The sequence below is a fragment of the Podospora pseudocomata genome, assembly GCF_035222375.1.
Source record: "Podospora pseudocomata strain CBS 415.72m chromosome 2 map unlocalized CBS415.72m_2.2, whole genome shotgun sequence".
Classification (NCBI taxonomy): domain Eukaryota; kingdom Fungi; phylum Ascomycota; class Sordariomycetes; order Sordariales; family Podosporaceae; genus Podospora; species Podospora pseudocomata.
Genome location: NW_026946366.1, coordinates 997,233 through 1,022,193, shown reverse-complemented (window position 1 = coordinate 1,022,193; position 24,961 = coordinate 997,233). Strand labels below are relative to the sequence as shown.

General features: G+C 53.5%; 6 protein-coding genes across 6 annotated transcripts; 2 read left to right on the top strand and 4 right to left on the bottom strand.

Annotated features, from left to right (window-relative positions):
• Positions 1-1,215: 1,215 nt before the first annotated feature.
• QC762_0039700 (uncharacterized protein) lies at positions 1,216-3,891 on the top strand (the record flags this gene model as incomplete). The annotated part of the gene is made up of 3 exons (XM_062883335.1): positions 1,216-1,304; positions 1,386-3,009; positions 3,058-3,891. 3 exons carry the CDS (start codon positions 1,216-1,218, stop codon positions 3,889-3,891), a joined length of 2,547 nt encoding a protein of 848 aa, XP_062745812.1.
• A 1,509-nt stretch (positions 3,892-5,400) lies between these two features.
• On the bottom strand, positions 5,401-10,683 carry QC762_207680 (uncharacterized protein; the record flags this gene model as incomplete). The annotated part of the gene is given in 2 exon segments (XM_062887679.1): positions 5,401-10,303; positions 10,322-10,683. 2 exon segments carry the CDS (start codon positions 10,681-10,683, stop codon positions 5,401-5,403), a joined length of 5,265 nt encoding a protein of 1,754 aa, XP_062745811.1.
• Positions 10,684-11,123: 440 nt separating this feature from the next.
• On the top strand, positions 11,124-15,320 carry QC762_207670 (uncharacterized protein). Its single transcript, XM_062887678.1, has 4 exons — positions 11,124-12,446; positions 12,514-12,595; positions 12,659-14,787; positions 14,853-15,320. Exons 1-4 carry the CDS (start codon positions 12,234-12,236, stop codon positions 15,057-15,059), a joined length of 2,631 nt encoding a protein of 876 aa, XP_062745810.1. The 5' UTR covers positions 11,124-12,233; the 3' UTR covers positions 15,060-15,320.
• Positions 15,321-15,408: 88 nt separating this feature from the next.
• On the bottom strand, positions 15,409-17,578 carry QC762_207660 (uncharacterized protein). The gene is made up of 2 exons (XM_062887677.1): positions 16,045-17,578; positions 15,409-15,984 (listed from the first exon to the last, which is right to left on the bottom strand). Exons 1-2 carry the CDS (start codon positions 17,442-17,444, stop codon positions 15,483-15,485), a joined length of 1,902 nt encoding a protein of 633 aa, XP_062745809.1. The 5' UTR covers positions 17,445-17,578; the 3' UTR covers positions 15,409-15,482.
• A 2,821-nt stretch (positions 17,579-20,399) lies between these two features.
• Positions 20,400-21,349, bottom strand: QC762_0039660 (uncharacterized protein; the record flags this gene model as incomplete). The annotated part of the gene is made up of 2 exons (XM_062883334.1): positions 21,036-21,349; positions 20,400-20,977 (listed from the first exon to the last, which is right to left on the bottom strand). Exons 1-2 carry the CDS (start codon positions 21,133-21,135, stop codon positions 20,400-20,402), a joined length of 678 nt encoding a protein of 225 aa, XP_062745808.1. The 5' UTR covers positions 21,136-21,349.
• A 125-nt stretch (positions 21,350-21,474) lies between these two features.
• Positions 21,475-23,604, bottom strand: QC762_207630 (uncharacterized protein). Its single transcript, XM_062887676.1, has 4 exons — positions 23,057-23,604; positions 22,682-22,996; positions 22,525-22,629; positions 21,475-22,468 (listed from the first exon to the last, which is right to left on the bottom strand). The coding sequence occupies exons 1-4, from the start codon at positions 23,114-23,116 to the stop codon at positions 21,665-21,667; spliced, it is 1,284 nt and encodes a 427-aa protein (XP_062745807.1). The 5' UTR covers positions 23,117-23,604; the 3' UTR covers positions 21,475-21,664.
• Positions 23,605-24,961: the final 1,357 nt, after the last annotated feature.

Genomic DNA, 24,961 nt, shown 5'->3' with positions numbered 1-24,961 from the left:
GTTCTACTTGCCTCTTGTTTGAGAATATTCTGCACAGCAGAGCGTATGACGGGATCGCGGTCGGAAGCGACATCCAACTCCTTCAGGACCTCAAGAAACTTCGCTAGTTCCTCCTTGCCGAGCTCCTCCTGCTCCTCCACGGGTGGTTCATGGATCTTATATAGCTCGTCGATAAGATCGTTAATATCTTTGATGAACTTCTCGAGATGCTCTTTCTTGTAGATGGCGAACTTGACCCGCCGCGCGACCGAGACTTTATTTTTGCGGCCGTCGGCGATGTCTCTCATTTTCCCATAAAGGTAGCGGTGCATAGGGTTCCAGTTCAGGCCAACCGTACTAAATGGGCTGACCTCGTTCTCTGTGGCACTGGGGTCGTCTTTGCTCTTTGCCTTTGCGCTCGTGGTGACAAAGTTTCTTGCACTGTTCAAAGAGATCCGCCACGGCCTGGAACGTCACGACCGCTAGCTGCTCTTCCGATTCGTCGAGCTGGAACGAGCCTGAACTCTTCAGTGACTCTTCATCCTCATCTGCGAGCCTTTAAGGCCGGCCGCCTTGCCCCAGCGCGTCAGCCGCAGCTGCGCGGCGTCGAGTTTCACCAATAGCGACTGCAGTCGCGGAGCCGCCTGCCTGGCAACGAGGACGTAGTCGAACCAGGTTATGGCCGTGTTGAAGAGGCCGGCCAACCCAGATACCGCTTCGATTCCTTCTACGACGCCCGTCATGTCGACTTGTATGTGTCACAATGTAAGAAGCTTAAGACAGGCTGGTGGTTATGGGCTCGGAGGAACTTGACACAGACTCTTTAGGGCATACATCTTGGGACATGCAGGGTGTATTTATGCCAAATCAATCGGGCTTAAATCTGCCATTATTGAGTGACTGCAGAAGCCACAGTTGCCAGAGATGCAGAATTGCTGCAGACATGCGGCCAAAATGTGGCCAGTGCAACCACTTCTCGGAGCTGATTCGACCATGTACTCTACACTGGACCAAGCCAGCCAGCCATTTGTGGCGGCTTGGAGCCCGACGACGATCCCCCCTTGAAGCCGACGACCCCGCCTTTCTCAAATAATGAGCGGGATACAAGAAGAGAGCTCTCAGGTCTGCCTCAGGACGGTTCTCAAGCAATTAGGCAACCTGCAAACCGGTTTGCTAGCTATGCCGCCTTGAAAGCAATCGTCGCATATTCTCTACCTCATCAGAGAGCAGACCAGAATGGCATCGTCTGATACAGTCCCTGCCTTGGATCGCCAGCACTATGAGAACAACGCACCAGCCCAGCATATTGGCCCCTCAGATAACTCGTAAGAATACATCTCGACGACTGCATTAATTTAAGCGGCAGTACAGTACTAACATAGTACGATTCCAGAACCTATCATCAGCATATACATATCGAGGGCACGTTGGATATACACCCTACGTCTACGTCGCTGCCGGAGTGACTCGTTAACCACCAAGTTTCCAGGTCAGAAAGACAAACAATGCCTCACCTACCTGCAGGCAACCGACCCCCGCCTTTACAAGAGAAATATCGAGTTAAGAAAGGGTGGTCTCCTCAGAGAGTCATACTACTGGGTTCTCAGCCATGTCGATTTCCAACGATGGCGCGACGACCGAGATGGCCAGTTGCTCTGGGTTAGAGGCGATCCTGGCAAGGGCAAAACGATGTTGCTCTGCGGAATAATTGATGAGCTGGAGAAGGCCACTGCGCGCACAGACAACATCGCGTTCTTCTTCTGTCAGGCCACGGACGATCGCATCAGCAATGCTACAGCGGTCCTCCGTGGGCTGATCTACATGCTTGTGACCAAGCAGCAGCCGGAACTTATTTCACACGTTCGCGAAAGCTACGTTGGTTTGGGGAAAGAGCGCTTCCAAGGCCCCACTTCATGGGTGGCATTGTTAGAGATCTTCACCAACATTCTCGAAGACCCGAAGTTACGGGGAACATATCTAATCATTGACGCGCTTGACGAGTGTACTGGAGACTGGGACCTGCTTCTCGACCTTATCGCAAGCAAGTCATCAGCATACCCGAAAGTCAAGTGGCTCGTATCCAGTCGCAACTGGCCGGGCATCGAGGAGAATCTCAACACCGCAACGCAGAAAGTAAGCCTACGTCTTGAGCTGAATGAAGAGTCTGTCTCCGCTGCTGTCACCATATATATCCAGTCGGAAATAAATAAGCTTGCGAAGCGGAAAAAATACAATAACGATACGCGGGACGCTGTCAAGCGCTATTTGGATACGAACGCACATGGGACCTTCCTCTGGGTAGCGTTGGTTTGTCAAGAGCTCGCCAAGATCTCGAGATGGGAAGCTGTGGAGATATTAACAACATTTCCGCCTGGGCTCGATGCAATCTATGAACAGATGAGGGACCAGATCAACAAGTCGAGGAATGCTAAACTTCTCCAAAGAATACTGGCTGTCATCTCGGTCGTATACCGACCTATCACATTAAACGAACTACCGGCCCTCGTAGATATGCCAGACTGTTCCTCTGGAAATGTGGAGGATCTAACAGAGATCGTAGGGCTTTGCGGCTCTTTCCTGACACTGCGCCAACACACGATATCATTCGTCCACCAATCCGCTAAAGACTTCCTACTCAGCAACGGCACGCACCAAGATTCACGAGACGTTGTTAATTGGGTTTTCCCTCAAGGGAAGGACGATGTACACGATAGCGTCTTCTCAAGGTCGCTAAGTGCGATGTCTACGATATTGCACCGCGACATATACGGTTTAAAGTTACCGGGATTCCCAATCAACGGGATTCAAACGCCATGTCCAGACCCGCTGGCCACAGTCCGGTATTCGTGCGTCTTCTGGGTTGACCATCTCCGCGAGTCGATTTCTGATAAAGACACGCCACAACGCAACACACTGGTTGCGGTCCAGACGTTCCTTGAACAGAAATATCTTTACTGGCTCGAAGCTCTTAGTCTACTCCGAGCTATGTCGGAGGGTGTTATTGCTATAAGAAAACTTGAGGGCCTACTAGTAAGTATAGATCACTAAGACTAGAGAGCCATACTAACAGAGACACAGGGGCGAACTCATCAAAGGCAGCTAACAACCTTTATTCGGGATGCGCACCGGTTCGCTCTCTCCTATAGATGGATAATCGAGCAAGCCCCTCTGCAGGCGTACACATCAGCCCTCGTATTTGCACCGCTTGGTAGTCTAATGAAGAAGAGATTTAAGACGGAAGAACCTAGCTGGATCAGTGCAAAGCCAGTAGTAGAAGCGGACTGGAATGCGTGCCTCCAGACGCTCGAAGGCCATAGCTACGAGGTTACCTCGGTCGCCTTTTCGGCAGATGGCCAGCGGCTCGCATCCGGTGCAGGCGACGGTACCGTCAAGGTCTGGGATCCCGCCTCGGGCCAATGCCTCCAGACGCTCCAAGGCCATAGCTACGAGGTTACCTCGGTCGCCTTTTCGGCGGATGGCCAGCGGCTCGCATCCGGATCACACGACCGTACCGTCAAGGTCTGGGATCCCGCCTCGGGCCAATGCCTCCAGACGCTCCAAGGCCATAGTGGCCCGGTTACCTCGGTCGCCTTTTCAGCGGACGGCCAGCGGCTCACATCCGGTTCATGGGACCGTACCGTTAAGGTCTGGGATCCCGCCTCGGGCCAATGCCTCCAGACGCTCCAAAGCCATAGCGACGAGGTTACCTCGGTCGCCTTTTCGGCGTATAATCTAAGGGCGCATGGGTATAGGTTGGGGCCAGACAAGACCTGGGTTATTTGTAACGGCCAGAATGTGCTATGGTTACCACCTGAATACCGCCCAATCTGCTCTGTAATCCAAGGGCGGATGGTAGCTTTTGGCTGTTCATCAGGGCGAGTGTTTACTATAGGCTTCTCGCGCGACATATAATATATTTTTAAGTTCTCTCTATTCGTTCTCTTTATTTCTTTTTTCTAACTTAACACCAGAAGGGCCTGGGAGGATGGGTCAATTTGCAGATAATTTTAGAATTCTGTGTGACGAACCCCTATCCAGAGCCTCTGAAAGGGATACTGGTTGAAGGCACTTCTGAACAATCCTGGTTCGGCACAGCTAAACAGTGTACAACAATGGCTTGTCTCAATCACAATAGTCTGTATACCAACGATTGTGACTTGTATTGCATACTGTGGAACTGTCTATCTACACCAGCCAGTTCCTCCGTAATATAGATCTCGTGGTCTCCTGGATCATTACCCCTTGGCAATGATCCCACGGGTAAGGCTACTCCCGTCCTGATTGGTTCTACTAGCGATTGGCTGTGCGCGTTGCGCCCCGCACACGGTCTGACCTGCCTGTTGGCTTAACTGTGACATACAGCCGTTAATTGCTTAACATGAAGATCTATCGCGGCCATTTTCAGCCCTCGTTCTGTCACAAATTTGAGTGGTAGATATCTCAAAAGATAAAACTGGTATCGCCAGATCAGTACTTAGGTGGGTGACCACTGGGGAATCCCTGGTGTTGTATGTTTTTGGCGATTACTTTTTTCCGTGATCCACTCTCAACTCCTCCACGCTAGATATCTTGGCACCTCCTGAATAAATGTTTGTTTACTTACCCCTGAATACCACAGTCACAACCTTCCACTGCACGTGCGTGATGAAAATGTCCAGTTTGCAACTCACCGTCCGTCTATCTGGATTTATAGGGGACGAGAACGAGAGAAATCACAATCATCTTTTTCCAAGTCACAATACATACCTCAAACAGTCACCATCGCGCAAAGATACCAAATGCATTTTCCCCGCTAAACCGTAGCAAAATACTAAACAAAAACAACTGCGGCAAAAACAAGAAAATGTCCAAATAGCCCCAACCGGTTTTTTTCCCAAAAGATAAAATATCCAAATAAACTAAAACCAACAATCAATATCCTGCCATGTTTCCCTAAAGCTCCTCCGACTCAGAAGAACCCCCCTCCACAGTAGGCTTCGGCCTCTTGGGATTCTCCCTCCCCCTGTGACGGCTGTGGCGGCGTCACCATATATATACCACTGGAGCGAGCCAAGCCAGGAAGCTTGGCTCACTTGTAGCTTTTGATAGCAATCACAACAGGTTTGGCGCAGTGGTCTGCCCTGCCGTGACATTTGAGCCAAGCTTGCACGGGAGCGTGGGTTCGAGCCACGCTCTTGGAAAGTCTGAGCCCGCTTTGCATGTACTCTGGAGCTTGCTGCCGGGAAGACCGCGCTCGGGTATATGGAGTGGTAGGACTTTCAGTTACCATATATATGCCCTCTTCTCGATGATAAATGGCACTCGAAGGCCTCGCTGGAGCAGCAGCTCGCGGGGGCTCTCGTCGAGGGGGGGGAGATGTGACGGCTGTGGCGGCGTCACCATATATATACCACTGGAGCGAGCCAAGCCAGGAAGCTTGGCTCACTTGTAGCTTTTGATAGCAATCACAACAGGTTTGGCGCAGTGGTCTGCCCTGCCGTGACACCCCCCTTGATCCACCACCTCCCCAGTCTCATCGATCGACCTCTTCCTCCCCGCAATTTGCTGCGGCGCTGGAGCATCCTCCTCCTCCTCCTCCTCCTCCTCCTCCTCGTCACTAAACCTCTCGTACACCGGCGTGCTCGGGTCATCATCATACTCCATGACCGTCACCCCAGTCGCAAAATGGACCGTCCTATCCGGTGTGAGCCCCGACCGTCGCCCTCCCTGAACCATCCCCCCTATCCTCGGGTGAGGTTGGAAGGAGAGGTGCCGTAGAGACCCCGGCTGCGGTGGCATTGAGGGCGTGGTGCTGCCGACGGACTGCTGCGTCGTATCGATCTTGTTCCCCTCTTCCTCTTCCGAGACTTCGGTTGAGGAGCTCTGACCTGGGACGGCAGGTTTTACTCTTGGTGCCATCGGGGTGAAACCCGCAAAAGGGTGAGATGGCGTCGGGGCTTTTGTCGTGGCTGTGCCGACAGGTGGTCTTTGAGTAGGGCCCGGAGGGGTTGCTGTAGGCTGTCGTCCCGCTATGCGCCTGCTGACGGAGGGCCTTTGAGGGGTTACTGTAGGCTGGCGTACCACTATGCGCCCGCCTACGGACCGCCCTTGAGGAGTGACTGTAGATCGTCTTCCTGCCGTTATACGACCGCCGACGGAGGACCCTGGAGGAGTTACTGTAGGTTGTCGCCCTCCCGTTACACGTCCACCGACTTGTGGCCCTTGAGGAGTCACTGTAGCCTGTTGTCTCCCTCCCTGAGAAGGAGTAACTGTGGTCTGTCGTCCTCCTCCCAGTGAAGCAGTCGCTGTGGCATGTGGTCCTCCCCCATGAGGAGGGGTCCTACTGCCCAGTCGACGACCCGCCGCAGTCTTGCCTAGCAATGAATCAGTGTCATTGACTGACCCGCGCCATGCTTTATCGCCCGAGACCCGGAACAAACCCTTGAACTTCTCATGGTACTCCGAGACGTAGGCCTTCAAGCTACCTTTGGTCTCCATGTCCAAGAGATCAAGGTCAAGATCCTCATCAACCTCATCCGGGAACCAGTCCGGTCTTTCGCCCACGCCGATGGGCGTACTCCTAAAGAGACTAGCTTGTCTTTCGCCTTCGAGCAAGGCATCGGATTTGTGCTTCCAACCGATCCAGCACATCTCCATATCTGCGCAATCTTCCTTTCTATCTCTCGCCCACGCAGCGCCTTCGTCATCGCCCTTTTCCGTGTCTTTCGCCTCCATTTCGCCATAAAACGTCCGGAGCGACTTTAATCGGCGGGCTCGCCAGTTGAGTTCGTAATCGGCATCCATAACTTGCCCTAGCGGACGACCGCCCCTCAGCCTAGCACCTCCCTTCAGAACGGCACCTCCCCTTAGCAGCCACTCTTCAAAGTCCAAGATTTCGGCACGCTTTGCGCCACCCCCAGCCGATGACGATCGTCGACCTTGCATTCTCAGCTGGGCTGCTGTCGTTGGGCTTTCATCGGCAGGGCTGGAAGAACTCTCCTCAATTGTCGGTAGACCTGGCCTCATGTTGGGCCCGGGAATGGTGCGGGAGGTTATTGCTGTTGTTGGACGACTCGCTGTGCTAGTCGCTGCCGTCGCTCTATCAGTGGCATAATATGAGCCAGGAGGTGGCTTTTGCGGTTTGCTTTCCGGTTTGGCCATTGGCTGGGCTCCGAATACATCCTCATCAGCAGCATTCGGTTGTTCTGCCTTGGTGACCTCGGCCCGGAACCTGCGCAGGGACGCCTTCAACTTATCATCGTCCAAGGCCAAGAGCTTGTCCAGCACATCACCAAAGCCTTGCTCGAACAACAGGATGTACTCTTCGCCTTTTTTCTTGGCTTTTCGGTTATCGGGACGGCCAAACTCCCTATCTCTCCACAGCTCAAAGGGCGTGACCGACTCTACCGCCTTTTCCCTCGTCTTCTTCAATATCTCGTTTTCCCGATCAGTCGCCCAGCCTGCATCCAGGACGTTTATATTCTCAGCCTCAAGCGCTGCTTGCAGCACAACGACCTCTTTCTTGAACGCGTCGTTGATCACGTCCAATCGAGCGATCTCCTCCTCGTCAGCTGCGATCATTTGCAGAAGCCTGACATTTTCGGCCCGGAGCTTTGCGTTTTCCAGTTCAGACTCGGGTAGTGTCGTCATATTATCCTTCGAGCCATCAAACTGGCTCATCGTCACGTCGTCCACCTTTTCCGCCCCCGACCTTGCCGTCTCCGGACTCGGCTGATTCCCATCCGGACCATGGCCCTCTCCTTTCCCAATCTCCCGAACAAGCGTGGCCGCTGTGTCTGTGGTCTTTTTGCGCTTTAGGTGTCTGGGATTTTGACCACGGTCTTTGTACTGCGGTCGGTCTGGCTTTTTGGTTGAAGCAGTGGGCGGCCGTAGAAGGGCAATGGCATTGTCTCTCTCGTTTCTGCCATCCCAGCGCTGGGTCGGATAGTGGGGGTGGGCAACAAAATCAAATCTCGGTTGAGTTGGCGACTTGTAGTTTCTGGTGGTATCAATGCCTTCGCTCATTTGGAGACCGACAAGGTTGTGGAGGGCCCTGATTTGACGGCGGCGGAGGGCGATACTGGTATGCTCCGGGTAGACTTGTAAGGGCAGCCCCTGCCAGCCATAACAGCGGTAGTGTACCCGACTGACCACGTTGAGGAGCGCGAAGAGGCCGCTGTCCCAGTGGCTCTCGGAAGCAGAAGGTCGAGTTTTGACAAGGTTAGACCGGAGGCTCTTGCCGAACGCAATCTCGTTATGACCGAGCCACGCTTTCATGGCCTCATCGGCTTCCTCCAGCCGCGTCGAGAGCCGGTCGCCTTGAAATGTAACATCAGAGTCGTAGAGGGCATGTCCAAGTACAGGATGTCGAAACATGACGGCCCAGTGCTTGGTCTTTTCCCAGTAAACAAAATGAATTGTTGATTCCGCCTTTTTGAATCTCGCCTCGTGTTCAGCACGGGAATAATAGAATCCGTCATTTCGATCTCTGGACTCTCCCAACCGTACCAAAGGGGGGGCGGCCTTCCCAGGCTCGGGGACGACCAGCACATACGGGGTGGGAAGCACGAACCAAAGCCCTCGAGAGTAACTTTGGAGTCCGGTTCGCACATGGGCCTGCAGAGAAGCCAGCTGCCTCAGAGCCAGCGGCACAATCCCTTCCTTTTGGATGGCCTGACCATTCCTTATATCTCTCAGCGCCTGCTCGTAATGTCGAAAGGCATTGAATGTGTCTTTTGTCATCCGTTCGTTCCCCGGATAGGTATGGGGGGGGAACTTGCTATGGATTTCGGTGGGAAACATCGCAACCACAGGCAGGTCGAGAAGCCGATCGAAGAGTCTGTATATGCCATCTGAGCCCGGCGCCGTTGCAGGCACATCCTTGTCCACGACCAATACAGGCTGACGGGCGTCTCTCAGTTGCTTGATGATTCTGTCCCCTCCCAGATTCAGATGGTCAGTATTGTTGGGTCCCTGGTACTTGTGTTCCCTGCGCTTCCGTTTAGGCGCATCTCTCCGGCCACCTCCACCATTTCGTCCACCGCCCCCACCGCCTGGACCGTCCGAGTTGTCGTCTGAACTGTCTGGATTGCCCGAAGTCCAGCTCTCTCTGTTTGCATTCTCGGCCGCCTGCCTCTCGGCTGCCTGCTTCTCAGTTGCCTGCTTCTCAGTTGCCTGCTTCTCAGTTGCCTGCTTCTCGGTTGCCTGCTTCTCGGCCTCCTTCCTTGCGGCTTCCTTCCTTTTGGCCTCCTTCCTCTTGACTTCCTCGTTTTCATTGCTATTACTTGTTACCGTCGTCTCGTTCCACTTTGCTCCCCACGCTTTTAACTTGTTCGGCCATTCGGCTACGACCTGGTTAGCCGGCGCTCTTTTCCTCTCGTCGGTTTCCGTCCGTAAAGTACTCTGCGCCTCATCGTATATACGCGTCATGTCATCCCACTCCTTCTTCTTCTGCTCGTCTTTGTCTCTCTCCGCTTGCTCCCCCCTCTTCTGCTCATCTTCCTTCTTCCTTTTTTCCTTCTCTGCCCTCTGATTACACTCTTCATCTTCAGGGTCTACTCGGTTCAACAGGACCGGTGTCTGACGATAAGTCTTGCCTTTAGTGTTCTCGGTGTTGTAATCCGCTAGGTTGTTCTTGTTGACTTTGAGTGCCATGATGTTGTGGAGAATTTTCATCATAGTCTGTACCATCTCGCTGTTCGATTTGCCTCTCAGATGCGGTATCATGTCCCAACCCCAACACCCATATCGGATAAAAGCCAAGATATTCAAGATACACTGGAGGGAACAGCTCCAGTTATCGCTTTGTGTCGAAATGTCTCTGTCAAGGAATATCAGGGCAGGGCCAGGAGATTTGGGCTTCTCTCCGTCATATGACACGTTTTTAACCCGCTGTGTGTCTTGTGGGCAGTTGATCTCGAGCCACTTCACAAACGCTTTTTTGGCATAATTTTGTCCTGGCTCCTGTAAATTCAAAGGTAGTGGGGACGAATCGAAGAAAAATGCGGTCCAGTTCTTCGTCGCATCTATTGGCTTGTGGAGGATGAAGGCCATCCAATGAGCCTTGTTTCGGTTGGCGAAGTGGGCTGTAAATTTGGCCTGTTTGAACCTCTCCACCACATTTTCATATTGGAAGCGCAAATCTGCGTCTATCAGCCTGCTCAAGTAGGGCTGTGCCTCGTCTATAGCCTGTTGAGCCTGAGCCTCTGAATGATCCACTGGGCTCGGAACCATCACACTCGCCTCATTGGGGCAAATATACCATGCTGCGGGTTTGCGGCTTGTCGGCTTCCCCGTTCCTGGACCTAGACGGGCGTTTCTATCCCTCTGCGCCAAGTGCAACAGCCTGACTGTCAATGCATACAAGTGTTCGCCATGCAGATATTCTCCCCTTCGTCCCAGAACAAGACCGTCGTGGCACTTCTTTAGAATATCGGCGGTGAACAGTTCGTCCACATCATGGTAGAGGTCTCTGTTTTCTGCCGGAATTTCGTCGAGATCTGGGTCAAAAACGGTCCTGTATGCGTCAAACATGGCATTGATGACGGCGGCGTCTTCGTTGCCATTGTTGGCGAAGATGTGATCGCTTTGCTCGTTGTAGACGCCTTGTGTTGCTTCGCGCAATTGCAAATTCGCATACGGATAATCCCGCCACTTCTTCGAGTCACCCGGCACCGGGTCCCCGAAATCGTCGAGGATATGCCGGGGAAGCTCCTTCGCTGCCATTTTGAACGCGACGCAGACGCAATATCGGCGCTGCAGCAACGAATGATGGACGACTGGTCGAGACTGGCCATCCACCTTGTACCTCGTCGTGGTGCTGCTTCCTTTTCTCCATGTTGGCCTTCTTTGCTCGAGGTCCAACACAAAGGCCGTTGTAACCTTTGTCTGTGGCCGTATCCCCTATTCCAGAACAGTTGTGTTCTTTGTCCTGGATGGCATGCCACTGGAGCTGCCGCATGCGGAACTGGCCATTCTCGCTCGCGGCGAGGGGTGGCTAAACAATGGCATCGAAGCAGCATGATGTTTTTTTTGGGTGCAGACGGTTGCCATGACCTCATGCCGCGGCCCCCGTGTGCGGAAGAAGTGCGTGAAGGTGGTGGGGGGTTTTGGGGGGGAACAGTCGGCACTTTGTCTGGCCAATCAAGCATGGCCGGTCGCGAGCCAGGCAATCAAGCTCTGAATTAGCGCACCTCCCTTGGAGACAGTCCAGACTCCCGTCAGAGGCAGAGGTCGAGATAAGGTTGAAGCATGGGGGGATGGAGGGGGAGGACGGGAAAAGCGGAGAAGGCTGGGTTGGGGTCTGGAACAGGGGACGGCACGTACCTGGGGCGCGGGAAGGATTTCCCTCCCGGCCGTAAGGCAGGCCAAGGCATTGCAAGGCAGGGAGCACATCGCACATCATCACAACGGCGTCTATGCCAATTGGTTAGAACTGCATTGGCGGCGATCTGTGGACTGTTGGCCTGTGGCCTGTGGACATGGCGGGGAACGGTGACAGCCGAAAGGCTTGTTCAAGGAGTGACAGGGCGCTACCGAAGCTTAGCTTGGCCACTGGAGAATTTAGAATGGAGATTACGGATGGCCACAGTTAAAGGGGGCACGGAGGATCTACTATCTCAACCGGCGCTCGCAAGAGAAAGGAGAAATGGGCAGCGGCGGCAGCAATATCGGACGACCGGTTAATTTAGAGTTTGTCGCCATCCATGCCCCGACCGTGATACCGCAGAAATATGGCAGAGATACGGCAGAGATACGTATCTCTACGTCTCTACGCAGAGGAGATAGAGAACGAGATTACGCGACCATATGAGTGAGTTTCCATTCCCCTATAGGCCCCCCTCGTCCCTTCTGTCTCCGACATTCTTCAGGTTCCAGGCGACAACTTGCTCTTGCTCTCCCTTGCTCCTGCCACAAGCACCTTCTTCCCCTGCTCCCTTCGTTCCTTCCTTCCTTCCCATCTTAGGTTGCGTCCTTGCTTCCTTCCGCCGGCGCTCACGAGGTCTCTCTGGCTGACTCCGGTTACGGAACCCTCTCCTCACCCTCTCTCTGGCTCGCCACTCTCCCCTCTAAGCTCCTTACCTCACTCATTCCCGTCAGTTCCACCTTTTCACCTCACCTCTACACGCCATCCCAACCTACCCCGGCCCTCGTACCGACGACGGTTGTGCCTCGTCTCCTTCGACTACTCCTCCGTCCTAGACATCCTTACCTAGCCTCATCTTCTCGTCTTTGCCTGGTCCATCAATCTACTCAGCGTCGGGTATCTGCCTGCCATGACGGCCGCCAACGACATGTCCGAGGCCAAGGAGCCTGTCACGTTCGCTACCACTGTTGAGGGCGAAAAGATCAAGCTCTCCGACACCAACTCTTCCGAACAGCTTCCCGCGAGCCTGAAGGAGACGGGGCGCGAGTTTAATGTGACCGAGTCCGATCTCCTTGAGGCTAAGCACCTGGCTGCCACCTTCACGCTGGACAAGACTATCGCTGTAAGTCGCAAGTCGCACGCCCACTCTCCAGTTCACGCCGTGGCTTGTACTGACCGTGTGCTCTCAGATGATGAAAAAGGTGCACAAGCAACACGCCAGCGACCCCAATTTCCCCATCGAGATCATCAACCACATTGACGAGTTCCTTGGTTCGTGACGGCCCCTTTCCTTACCCTACCTGGCCTGCCACTCAGTCACTGACCCCGGGACAGGGCACGAGGCCGACTTGGTCGCCAACCCCCAAAAGTATGAGCATCTCATTGAAGAGATGAAGATTGAGGCCGCTCTCATGACCAACAATTCACCCTATACCGAAGTGCGAGCTGTCGTGGACAACCATGATGACCCATCGCTACCCGTATCAACCATCCGTGCCTGGGGCATAGGTGTCTTGTTTGCTATCTGCATCTCCTCCATCAACTCCTTCTTCGACATTCGTCTCCCGGCTGTTAGTATCAGCGGAACCGTCGTCCAGCTGCTGGCCTACCCCTTTGGCACCTTCTTGGCACGCGTGCTCCCCGACAAGGGAATCACCCTCTTCGGCGTTCGTCACAGCCTGAATCCAGGACCTTTCAACAAGAAGGAGCACATGCTTATCACCATCATGGCCAGCGTCGCCAAGAGCGTTCCTTATACCAACTACATTGCTTGGATTCAGGTTCTCCCCCAATACTTCGGACAGGAATGGGCCCGCAGCATCGCCTACCAGCTCCTCATTGGCCTCTCGACCAACTTCATCGGGTACGGGCTGGCCGGAATCTGCCGCCGTTTTCTGGTCTACCCTGCTTTCTGCGTCTGGCCAACATCTTTGGTGACCATCGCGCTCAACTCTGCATTCCACGACAAGGAGTTGGAGAAGACAACCATAGAGGGCCCGTTCAAGACTCGCTGGACCGTGTCCCGAATGAAGTATTTCTGTTGGCTTTGCGGGGCCATGTTTGCCTACTTCTGGCTTCCCAACTACCTTTGCGGCGCCCTGACTTACTTCAGCTGGATGACCTGGATCTCGCCACAAAACGTTCATCTGGCCAGCATCACGGGTGGGCAGACAGGCCTCGGGCTGAACCCGCTGCCAAGCTTGGACTGGAACGTCTTTGCGCTTGATCCTTTGATGGTGCCCTTCTTCTCTACCTTCAATTACTTTTTCGGGGCATTCCTGTCCATGTTCGTCATCATTGGCCTTTACTACACCAACACGTACTACACGGCCTACCTCCCCATCAACTCAAACAGGCCTTTCGACCACTTCGGCCACATTTACAAAGTCAGATCTATCGTGGATGACAATGGACTCTTTGACGCCAAGAAGTATGAAGCATACTCGCCTCCTTACCTGGCTGCAAGCAACGTGGTCGTGTACACGTTCTTTTTCGCCTTGTACGCTGCGACGGTGACTTATGCCGCTCTCTACCACCGCCTGGAGATAAAGCTCGGTCTGAATGAGTTGTGGCAGAGAGCTAAGTTCACCATGCGCAGGTTGAGGTCCAAAAATGCACGCGGCGAAGAGTCGACCGAAGAGGATGTGGACCTTCTTGATGTCCATAATCGGCTCATGCGCGCCTACCCCGAAGTCCCACAATGGTGGTATATGACGTGCTTGGCCTTTGCCATCGCCGTCGGTATGGTTGGCGTCTCCTTGTGGCCGACGAACACGACACCATTTGTGGTGTTGTACGGCATCGCCCTATGTCTCGTCTTCGTCGTCCCTATTGGTATCATTGCGGGCATGACTGGTGTGGAGGTCACGCTGAACGTCATCGCGGAATTCATCGGTGGTGTGTGGATGGAGGGCAACGCGATTGGCATGTGCTTTTTCAAGTCGTACGGATATGTCACCTGCGCCCACGCTATAGCGTTCAGCAGTGATCTGAAGCTTGCCCACTACGTCAAGATTCCACCCCGGTTTACCTTTTGTGCCCAGATGGTCCCTACGCTGGTTTCGACTTTGATCAGCGTCGCGATTATGCAATACCAAACCCGCATCGAGAGTGTGTGCACTCCGGATGCACCATTCCGCTTCCTCTGCCCAGGTGTCAACACGTTCTTCACGGCAGCTGTCTTCTGGGGCACGGTCGGTCCACGAAAGATTTGGGGTGTCGGTGGCCAGTATTCGATGACGTTGTTGGGATTCCCGTTTGGCTTCCTTGCGGTCATGTTGTTTTGGTACTTGAACAAGAAGTGGCCCAAGAGCGTCATACTCCGCAATGTCCACCCAGTGGTCATGATGAGCGGTGCCCTGAACTGGGCGCCGCTCAACTTGGCCTACATGTGGCCTGCTGTCCCGGTGGGTGCATTTTCGTGGTTGTTTGTGAAGAAGCGTTACTTGGCCTTCTGGTCAAAGGTATGTTGCCAAGAGCCCAAGGTATATTGAAAGTTGCAGGGTCGCTGACACTGAAGCGTGAACAGTACAATTATGTGACTTCGGCTGCGTTTGGTTGCGGCATTGCTATTAGCGGTGTCGTAACCTTCTTCGCAGTGCAGCTGTGGGGCTTTCAGGTGAACTGGTGGGGAAACGATGTGTTGAATACCGGTTGCGACGCCGAAGGGACTTGTACTCTGCTGAATTTGACCGACGGCGAGTACTTTGGTCCAAGATTGGGCGAGTTCAGCTGAGAATCGAGAGAGCCAGATGCCGATAGGATGGGGCGGATTCGCCCTTCTCTTTTTGTTTTGTTCATGAACGCAATGCAATGGCTTACGGTTACAACAAGGCGGGACCTTTGAATTCTCTGGGCGCACATTTGCGGGTTGCGCGAAGCGGACATTCGAGTTGATGGCGAGCAGGGCAGTGTATGATGAGATGGAACCCAAATCAAATAGCTTTTATCATATTCCTATCAGACTCATGTGGAGAAATGGACAAGGAAGCTTACGACATGCATGATGGGTGCAAAACTTGGCTTATTTACCGACGTGTGCCACCGTGTGGCACCGTGTGGCTGTTGTTGTTTGCAATAAGAATTGAGGCGACACTGTGTCTGAGTAGTACAGCAACTGCTAATCTTGATGTCTAGACTACAAGTAACAAGACAAGCTTCACGCCTGGGCACCACGCCTGGGCCGTTTCCTGCTCGGCTCCTCGGCGTTCGCACCCGTGCTCTCTCTCGGCCCCCTCCTGTTGCCGTCCGCCCTGCTCCCATTATTGCCTCCACTCGCCCCTTGCGGCCTGGGATCAGCCACCTTGCCCCTCTGCATCCTCCCCGGGCCACCCTGGGCCCTCCCCCCTCCCGTCCTTCCGCTCGGCACCGGAGCAGCTCTGCTCACCCCCCCCTTGCCCATGATCCTCAACCCGGGCACGCCCTTGAGCCCCATCTTGCCCACCATCTTGGCCTCCACCTCTGGGATCTCCTCGTACCCCATCGTATAGGCAAACTCGTTGGCCAAACCGACAATCTCTGGCGGCTGGAGGCCCAGCTGTCTCGCCACGGTGATGTTGAAGCCGAGGAAGGCGGTATAAGCTTGGAATTTCGTCAACTCCGGCACCTTGGCGAGAGCTTCCTCAATCTTGGTAACCGATTTTGGCAGGTCGGGGTGGTTGCTTTGAAGAAGTGTTTAGTAAAGAAGAAGGGGAAAGGGGAGATGGGGGGGAGAAACATACAATGGCTCAGTAACCTTGATTGGAAAGTCCTTATTCGCTCTCACAAACCTCATCTCCTGGGGCGTCAAAATCATGGTTGCTTCTCCCGACTTGCCTGCTCTTCCCGTTCTCCCAACACGATGGACGTATTGTGCTTTTTCGGGAGGGAAGCCCATCTGGATGACTAGGTCAATGTCAGGGAAGTCCATGCCACGTCCAATGACATCAGATGCAAACATGAGGCCTGATTCGGCGTTCTTGAACTCTTCGATTGTTCGTGTACGTGCTGGTTGGGAAAGACGGGAGTGCATCTGGAAGCAGGAGAGGCCTTTGGGGGCGGCGCCGCCGGTGGGGCCAAAGATGTGGTAGAGCAAAGCGGCGTGGCGGGCGGTGCCGCAGAAGATGACGGCTTTGAGCTCGGGGTTGGTTTTCTTTTGTGTCATGAGGTAGGAGTGCAAGACGGGAAGGGCGTCGGCGATGGAGGGGATGGGGATGGCGGATTGGGGGATTCTGTCGACGGTAGGGGTCTCATTGGGGTCGATGGTAGAAATGCGGTCGTGCTTCTTGTCGAGGACCAAGGGCAGGAACTGCTGAATCTCGTCTGGGACGGTAGCAGAGAAGCACATGCCTTGCCAGCCAGCAGTTTGCTTCTTGGGGATTTGTTGCAAGATTCTCTTGATGGAGGGGGCAAACCCCTGGTCGAGCATGCGGTCTGCCTCGTCAAGGACCACGCAGCGGAGCTTGGTGAGTTTGTGTCTGGTTTCTTCTTCGGAGAGGTAGTCGATGAGGCGGCCGGGGGTGGCGACGAGGATGGTGGGTTTGCCATTGAGGAATCTCCGAAGGAGCGAGTTCTTGGAGGTGCCGCCTACGGCAATGTGGCACTCGAAAGACTTTCCGGTGAGCTTGTCACACTCATCGGCAATCTGCTGAGCCAGCTCGCGGGTAGGGGCGAGGACGAGGATTGCAACGAACTCGCGCTGTAGGTCTGGGGCGGTCATGATGTTTTGGAGGGCGGGGAGCAGGAAAGCGATTGTCTTGCCGGTTCCGGTCTTGGCTTGTACAAGGCAATCGTTCTTGAGGCTGGACATCTGCAGGACCTTTTCTTGCACTGGGGACATGTGTGTGAGGCCCATCTTCTCGATATTTTGGAGGAGCTGGGGCGCAATGCGACCCTTGAGCTGTGAGAAAGGGACGCGCTCGCTGCCGGCAGCCACGGTGGGAATCTGGATCGAAGCCATCTCGACGGTTGCGGTCGCGGATGCGGTGCGCAAGGGGGAGAATGTAGAGAACAAGACTCTGGTACGACCAATATGTGTGGCGAAGGAAGAGAGTAGTATATTTTGCTGAGCGGTCTGGCGGAGCGTGATGTTAAGAAGCCTGGGCAGCGCGCGTTGTGAGACCCGAGCAGTGGGAAAGAACATTTGCAGCTGGGAAGCACACAATGAGAAGCGACCGTTGGGTAGGTGGCTTTGTGGTGGTTGGTATGTATGAAAGAAGGTAAGCACAGCAAACAATGGTGGGTGCAAGTGCAGTGAAGGACGGTGCTGTAAGAGACTGCCCTCAAATGCGACGCCCCAAACTTTCCAACTTTCTTATCGGGCGTTTGGTTCGTCTGATTGGCTTTGGAGCACTGATGGTGGATCTCTTGGTAGCGATAAGAGTCAGGGTCCAGTGACGTCGAAACGACAGGGGTAATGGCTGGCACTAACAGTTCTGCCTTTGGCCTTGGCGCAATCTTTGTTAGCGCCTTGGTCCAGGGACCGTCTGACGTCTCCACCGGTCCCTGACACATGCAACATGGGATTTTTTTTTGGAAATCTCGATGCCTTCAAAATCCATTTTTGCCGAGACATGTCTTGGCCAAGGTCCACACACAGGACAACGTCTGCAAACATCATCGCCCCTCAGTGCCTGTCACGATAGTCTTGAGGGATTTTGGCAAAGCTTTTGACATTGTCAATATAATCCAGCCAGCTGAGGCACGTTCAGCTCCAGAGCCCGGACCCGTCCTAGGGCAGCGGCGGCTCCCGTGGTTTCCGTCCCCCCGCCGTCAAGTATTGCCGCGTAAGTGTCAACGCTCTCCGTGATCAAAATGGCTCCTTGATCACCTAGAAGTAGTATCATGTCTCGCTGTCCAGCTATGCAATTTTGGTTATTTGAATCCTTCCATGCTGTCAAAAACTGCAAACCATCATGTTTGAGTGCTCTCACCAAGGCTGCATTGCAACAGCAGTCATCGTGTGATTAGAAGGTACGGTATAATATGGTGTATAGAAGTGTATAAATGACAACATGTTCCCTTCTTACCACCTCTATCTCCAGATCTACCACCATCGCAAAAGCTCGCTTTCTACACGGACCCCAAATTCGCCCCGCCACTCCCTGCGACGTATCCCCTTGCGGCATCCTCCTCGAGCAAGCCTTCTCCACCAACGTCATAATCAACCACATCTCCGACTAACATCTCAAAATCAACTTCTGGACCCAAGTCATCGCCTTCACCTTCTCAGACAATAACTCCCACCTCGCCATCGCCAAAGTCATCTCTCTGTCCCCTCCTGTAGTAGTCGGCCTAGCCAAGTGGGTCTTTGTCCCTGAGAACTCTACACTCCCGGGTTTATTCTCCTCCGACATGGACGTCCCTCGGGAAGTAATGGACCGCATGACCGACCCCGACCTTGGTATGGCGTTCTTTAGTGACCAGTATGCCCGGCATCAGAAGTACATGGGCAGCAAAGCCCACTGGTATCTGGCTCTCATTGCTACCCGCCCTGAGTACAAAGGCTCTGGCGCTGGTCGGTTGTTGATGGAGTGGGGGGTTAAGATGGTTGATGAGGGTAGCCATGAGGCTTATCTCGAGGCCTCGCCTGCGGGGAAACCGTTGTTTGAGAAGTACGGCTTCCATGTGGAAGAGGTGGCGGAATACTTGGAAGGGAGGTATGTCGAATGCTCCATGATCCGGGATGCCATGAAGACTGAGTAGGGTTGATTGGACCTGTTGTATCTTCTACATCTTTTCTCCCTTTCTAGTCAGTAGACGTAATACTTTCATGGAACGCTTGTTTTGACGCCCAATACCGCGCCCTCTTTCCAAAAAAAATAAACAACGGTAATGTAAAGAAACATCGCCAGCAACTGAATAATCCAAATGTACACAATCTTCGAGCCGTCAGTCTGGATCCATCCAGTAATGAAGGGACTGAAGACCAAGCCGTGGAAAATGTTCTTGCTGAAATTCAATGCGACAAAGGCCTCTCCAGCAAATTCTCGGTAACTATCCACACAGAAAGTGATGGCGGTCGTCGAACCCCTGTCTCGCAGTAAATATTTTCTCCGCATCTTCATGAAGGCCAAACTCACAATGAATATCCAGAAGAAATAATCCCAAAAGAACACCGTCGGAACAATCCAAGCATCTTGCACCTCAGCACTCCACCCAAAACCCATCAACCCAACTACCGTAGTGATGGTCACCGGCATCATCATCACCAGTCGAAACTCGGGCTCCAAACACTCCTCCGTTTTTGCGAGCCATAGCTCTCACAATGACATTCAACATCTTGCCTGCTATCGCCGTGCCCAACACGCCACCGATAAATGCAGAAATATACACCAAGCCAGTCGAGAAAGCACCAAAGTGATAACTGTTGGGGTTCCGGTAGATAACGTCCATCGACTCGGAGATAACCACCAGCCAGCCGATGCAACAAGAGTGGGTAATCGCTGACCAGAGGATAGCCGGGTAGGCAAACAGGAAGAACGGTCTAGCCGCCACGCGTAACCAGCGTTCATCCTCTCGTAATCTGCCGTGCCACGGCAGTAGATGTGTCCTAAACGACCCGTTTTGGTCGTGCCGCCATACGACTGGTGTAATCGTTTCGTCTCGGGGGCGTCGCTTGATGTTCGGTTGCCCTCTTTTCCACATCCTGATTCCCAGGCGTCTCGGATGATGATGAACCAGCTGCAGATGTTGAGATAGTGGCAGGATCGTTAGCCGTCTCGACCAGCTCAAACACCTCAACCGTCTCCCCAGACCGTCTACTACCTTGCTGCTTTGATATACCCATCTCCCCCAAACCATCACGTCTGGAGCTCTCTTCACCACTCCCCTCCATCTTCTCTCCCCCTCCTTCCCTCCCCCGTCCGCCCTCTCCCGTCGACTCCCTCTCCAAAATCGTCTCCAACTCCCTATCCCAAAACGTCTCCGGCACCAACCCCCACAACCCAACCCCACAAACCCCAACCCCCATCACCCAAAAACCCCACCTCAACCCCAAAGCATGAACAGCCCCCGCCCCCATCACCGGCACCAAATTCTTCCCCCCCCCACAAACAAAGCCCATAAACCCCTATCCTCCCGCCCCCCGCCCCCTCGTTCATGCAAAAAGAACAACTCCGTTATCGTCGCGATCGGCAGCGCCTCCATAGGACTGATTGTCACCCCTTTGCACAAACCGTGCAAGCAATAAACTCTCAAACGTCGGACTTAACGCGCACCAGACACATGTCAGGAGAAAAATGAGGGAGCCGGCTAGGTAAACGAGACGTTTCCCGTAGAGTATCGCCGTGGGGGAGGCGAGGAGACAGCCGATACCGAGGCCGAGCATTACGAGGCCGGTAGTGAGGGAGATGCGGTGGAGGGGGATGGAGAAGATTTGGGAGATGTTGGTGAAGCCTGCTGCGAGGAGGGGGGTTGTTCCACCGCCGAGGAGGGAGTAGAGGCCTATTGTGAGGAGGGCGAGGTTGCGGCGCCAGGGGGGCCAGCTGAGGTCGTCATGGGGGAGGGGTTGAGGGGCTAGGAGGATGCCAGTGGGGGTGGTATTTGGGGGGTCATCGTCGCGTGGAGGAGAGGAGGTTTGGTTGGGTTCTTCGGGAGGGGAGGGGGGATTAAGGTCATCCGAGTGAGTGTCGGGTTTTGGTTGGGAAGAGAGGCCGACGAGAAGGAGGACGGTGCCTAGATGGACGGTTGAGGGCGTCAGCATGCAACTGAGAAGACAGGGAGGATATCAAACCTGGAACGTCGACTGTGTCCTTTGGGTTGAGCACACCAAGGCTCCATCGTGGTATTCTTTCATTGCTTTCCGGTCGGTTCTCTAGATCGCTTCCATGCATCGTTGAGTGGTGTAGTAGCGCTGCAGCTAGTCGTCGCCTACGTCGAAAGGTCAAGAAAGCCACTGTAACTATCCTTTGGGCAGGGAGGTTGGTATGAACGACCTTGCTATTCCAAACATCACTCTCAGGTCAGTCTGAGCGCCGTGTTCCCGACCGAAGACGTAACAACACAACAGCCCAGGCAAAGGCGCAAGCTTTGATCGATGGGCGTAGCGGCGCAGGGTGGACGGTTATCAGTCAAACGCTCGCATTAGTCCAACTGCAGGGAATCAGTCGGCATGCCAGTCGGTCCTATTTTCTCTTTTTCACATGGAAGGAACAGTGGTTCAATGGTGACGGTTGCCGGTGCAGCTAACCACTGGCGTGCCTTCATTCTGCAGCGAACCTGATTTGTGAGGAAAGATGATGACAGGCTCACACCATGCCAATGACATCGGCCTTTTAGTCACGGCGATTTCACGGAAACATTGCTTCAATGACACTATGGGTATCTCCAATTCTATCTATACAGTCCCTCTCCGACGTCCACTCAAGCCCAAGCATTGGCCACCACACCCAGCTCTTGCCTCGCAGGATGAATCGCCGCCCCCAAGCTCGCCGCATGGAGAGGCAGATGCGACTCGGAATCAGTCAACGCATGCGTGGCCTTGGTCTGAATAGTTGTCGTGATGCGAATCTGCGACTCCGGGCACGACTTCTTTCCACTCCGGTCGGGAGACCCAGACAGCGAAATATGCTCCGTCCTCCCAATACTGCTCGTCATAAACCAACCCGTCTGCCTGAACAAGTTGCTGAATAGTAGTCTTATACCCGGTAAGCAAGCACAGATGATCCCCACGTTGATCTCCAACGACGCCCACATCGACACCTGGGCAAAGGTATACATTGGGTTGGGCTCCTCCACTGTGATGGCACCAGACCAGAACTTGAGGATGCTGAAGATGAGGATGCTCAGACCGGTGGCGAGCATGATCGAGATGCCGATTCGCTTCCTCACCGACAACTGCAGTTTGGCCACGTAGGGCAGTGGCAGGATGAGTGTCCAGGCGTCCAGTAACATGGTGAAGACGGAGGTGATCCATAGGGTCTGGAGGTTGTTCAGGCACTTGCCCTCTTGCGTCGAATCCCATCGCATCCAGAAGAAATTGACGGGCATGCACTGGAGCGCCATGATGAGACCGATGGCGGTGGAGAGGACAGCATTTGCTATCATGGTTCCTTTGATCATTGGCTTCGAGTTGCCCACCACGAAGATGCGAAGGAAGAAGAGGATTTGCGAGTGGCGCAGCAGCATGCGAGCTGCGTGGAAGACGAGCATGCTCGCGTATACGCCCTGTTATCCCTGGTAAGTGGAAGTTGTCGACGGCGATGTTTGGCAAGAATACTCACAGCAATAATGTAGTTGATCTCATCTGGTGACAGAGACCAAAACTCTCGTCCGAAACCGTGACCTATCGCCTCGTAATGGATCGAAGCGTAGGCAAAGGAACCAGCCTTCAGCACAGTCAGTTACCTCATTCCTCTTGACAGCCTCTCCATAACATACCATCGACAAGGACAAAAAGATATCGTCCCACCAATACGTCTTGGTCGTGTAAAGCCGGTTGGCCACCCGCAGCACGACGGCAATGAAGGCAAGGATCATAAACGTCGTCATCACAGGCAGCCACTGCCTCTCCATCCTAGGTTCGACACCGCAGGCTCGTAAGGTCGCATTCTGAGTAAAGAGTGCTTCTGGAGTTGAGCAGTTGCTTTTCATGCAACCCATCACCCAGTTGGTGGTCTCTAGAGGTTGAGGTGCGCAAAGATCAACATCTGTCGAGCCTTGGCCGGTGCTGGGTGCTCCCATCATGCAATCCATCTTAAGTAAGGTTATTAGCAAGAGACGAGTGAAGGATTGGATGTTAATGTATCATCATACAGCGCATTTCGGTAGCGTTGCGAGCACCGCCAATGACTGCTTTGTGGTGAGGGAGACCATCTTGGCGGGCGTCGCTCAGCAAGAGCTGGGTGGCACGACAAGAGAAATCGTTATCGTCAATGTCTTGGAAGGGTAGTGTAAACGTCGACTTGCTAGAATGTCGTCCTTTTCATCGTCCAGTTCCAAATATAGCGCTCGGAATCTCAGTTGTCGCTTTCCAGAAAGAAAGAAAAGGCAAAAAACCCCATTCTTTCTTTGGATTCTAAGTCTTTTTCTCCCCCAGAACTGGAACACCATGAAAATGTGGGCGCCAAAGGGGTTTTGGACTTGTGAAGGATTGCTTCGCCATCTCGACGCATACCGGATGGTCAGCAACAGCCAACAGCGTCAAGTCTTCCAGCTTGGGAAAACTGATGTGTTTATGCAGTGTTCCAATGCGGCGTGGTTACTAATGCTCAGGTAGGTGTGGTGGGGCCTTTGCTATACGCCCATAAACCTGGCTAACCCCTTTTTGTATTTTTTGGCACATGATGATTGGATAAGTCTCATGAGTTGCCTGGGGGTGTAGGAGTGCGGCACGGGCGGTATACCCGGACGTGGCGCGCCATAGGGGGGATAAGGGGATAAGATGCTCAGCCCAGTGTGTGGGTTTGGGTGTGTGGCACAGCTTGGAGAGAGAATCTTTACCTTTTTGTTAAAGAGTGGTTCGCTTAAGGGGGTGAGATTTGGGAAAGCGGGTTGGATTTGGGTGCTGTGCCACATCAGCCGAAACTTGACCTTGGATGCCAAGTCAGATGGGAGGATGCGTTGGGGGGTGGTATGGGTGTTGATGGGCCGTTCCGGGGGCCGAAAAATGGAAGTTTGCTAGGTTTCGCCAAGCTGGCAGAGATGGGAAATGATCTTGCTGTGGAGATGATTCTAGCGTCAAAAAGGTACATTTCATCTCAGGCAGTTCGGCCACCAAAACTGTCTTGAAGATGCAATTAACTTTCGGAGTACGCGACCACGCTCAGATATAGGGCTCATCCCAAGTTTCATGTTTTCCAATTCCCAGTCTGTAACAGCAAAACACATCACGTGTATCGGACCTAGAGCAGCAAACCCAACACAACAGCATCACGCTACGCTACAGGCAGGTCCATAGTGATATTCGCTGCAGAAAAGAGGCATATTCAGCACGTTGGTGCCTGCCCACGGCAAAGACAGGCTTCTGGATGATCCTTGCAGCGCGCGGCATCTGTCATTCTGAAGACCTAGCTCCCTTTGTTGCTGTGCCACAATCACGTTCTCTGCGTCCTGAACCACAGCCCATGCTTAACCCTCCGTTGCTGAGTTTCGATGCTGACACACACACACACACACACACACACACACACACACACACATACACACACACACATACACCTACACCTGCCGATCGCAAAAATGAGGGACGCAACCTCATTCGCCAAAGCAAAAAATCTGAACATGGACACAAGAGCAAAGAATACATGCATTGGAAAGGCACCGGGTCATTACAGGGAAAGGACCAACAGATGCCTGTTGGTAAATGGATATGTTCAGTTGCAGACGGAATAGGTACTGAACATCCAGACTGTCATTTCCAGGGAAATCCGATACAGATTTCGGATGACATACTGCCAAAAACTGAGGAAGATTTCTCTCCCTATCTTCTACATTCACACCCCTCAGTCTTCCAATAAACCTGAAGCATATAACCGCCGACAGAAAATAGAAATCGAAAAGAAAACGGGCTGTAGAAAATAGAGGTACTTCGGTACATCGAGCTTGCATTTTCAGGCTTTCAAGGCGGAATGATGATGAAGCATAGCTCTTTGTATAACTGGACATTTACCACTCCGATCTTCGAAGCCGAAATCAAGATCATATGTGTACTATCGCAAG

Excerpts from the sequence above, each read along its gene's own strand:
- QC762_207670 (XM_062887678.1), top strand. The coding sequence starts at position 12,234 with ATGACGGCCGCCAACGACATGTCCGAGGCCAAGGAGCCTGTCACGTTC. Across the intron at positions 12,596-12,658 it reads CCACATTGACGAGTTCCTTG|GGCACGAGGCCGACTTGGTC; the intron begins GTTCGTGACGGC and ends ACCCCGGGACAG. Across the intron at positions 14,788-14,852 it reads ACTTGGCCTTCTGGTCAAAG|TACAATTATGTGACTTCGGC; the intron begins GTATGTTGCCAA and ends AAGCGTGAACAG.
- QC762_207660 (XM_062887677.1), bottom strand. The coding sequence starts at position 17,444 with ATGTTCTTTCCCACTGCTCGGGTCTCACAACGCGCGCTGCCCAGGCTT. Across the intron at positions 15,985-16,044 it reads ATCAAGGTTACTGAGCCATT|CAACCACCCCGACCTGCCAA; the intron begins GTATGTTTCTCC and ends ACTTCTTCAAAG.
- QC762_207630 (XM_062887676.1), bottom strand. The coding sequence starts at position 23,116 with ATGGTCTCCCTCACCACAAAGCAGTCATTGGCGGTGCTCGCAACGCTA. Across the intron at positions 22,997-23,056 it reads CAACGCTACCGAAATGCGCT|ATGGATTGCATGATGGGAGC; the intron begins GTATGATGATAC and ends ACCTTACTTAAG. Across the intron at positions 22,630-22,681 it reads TCTTTTTGTCCTTGTCGATG|GCTGGTTCCTTTGCCTACGC; the intron begins GTATGTTATGGA and ends ACTGTGCTGAAG.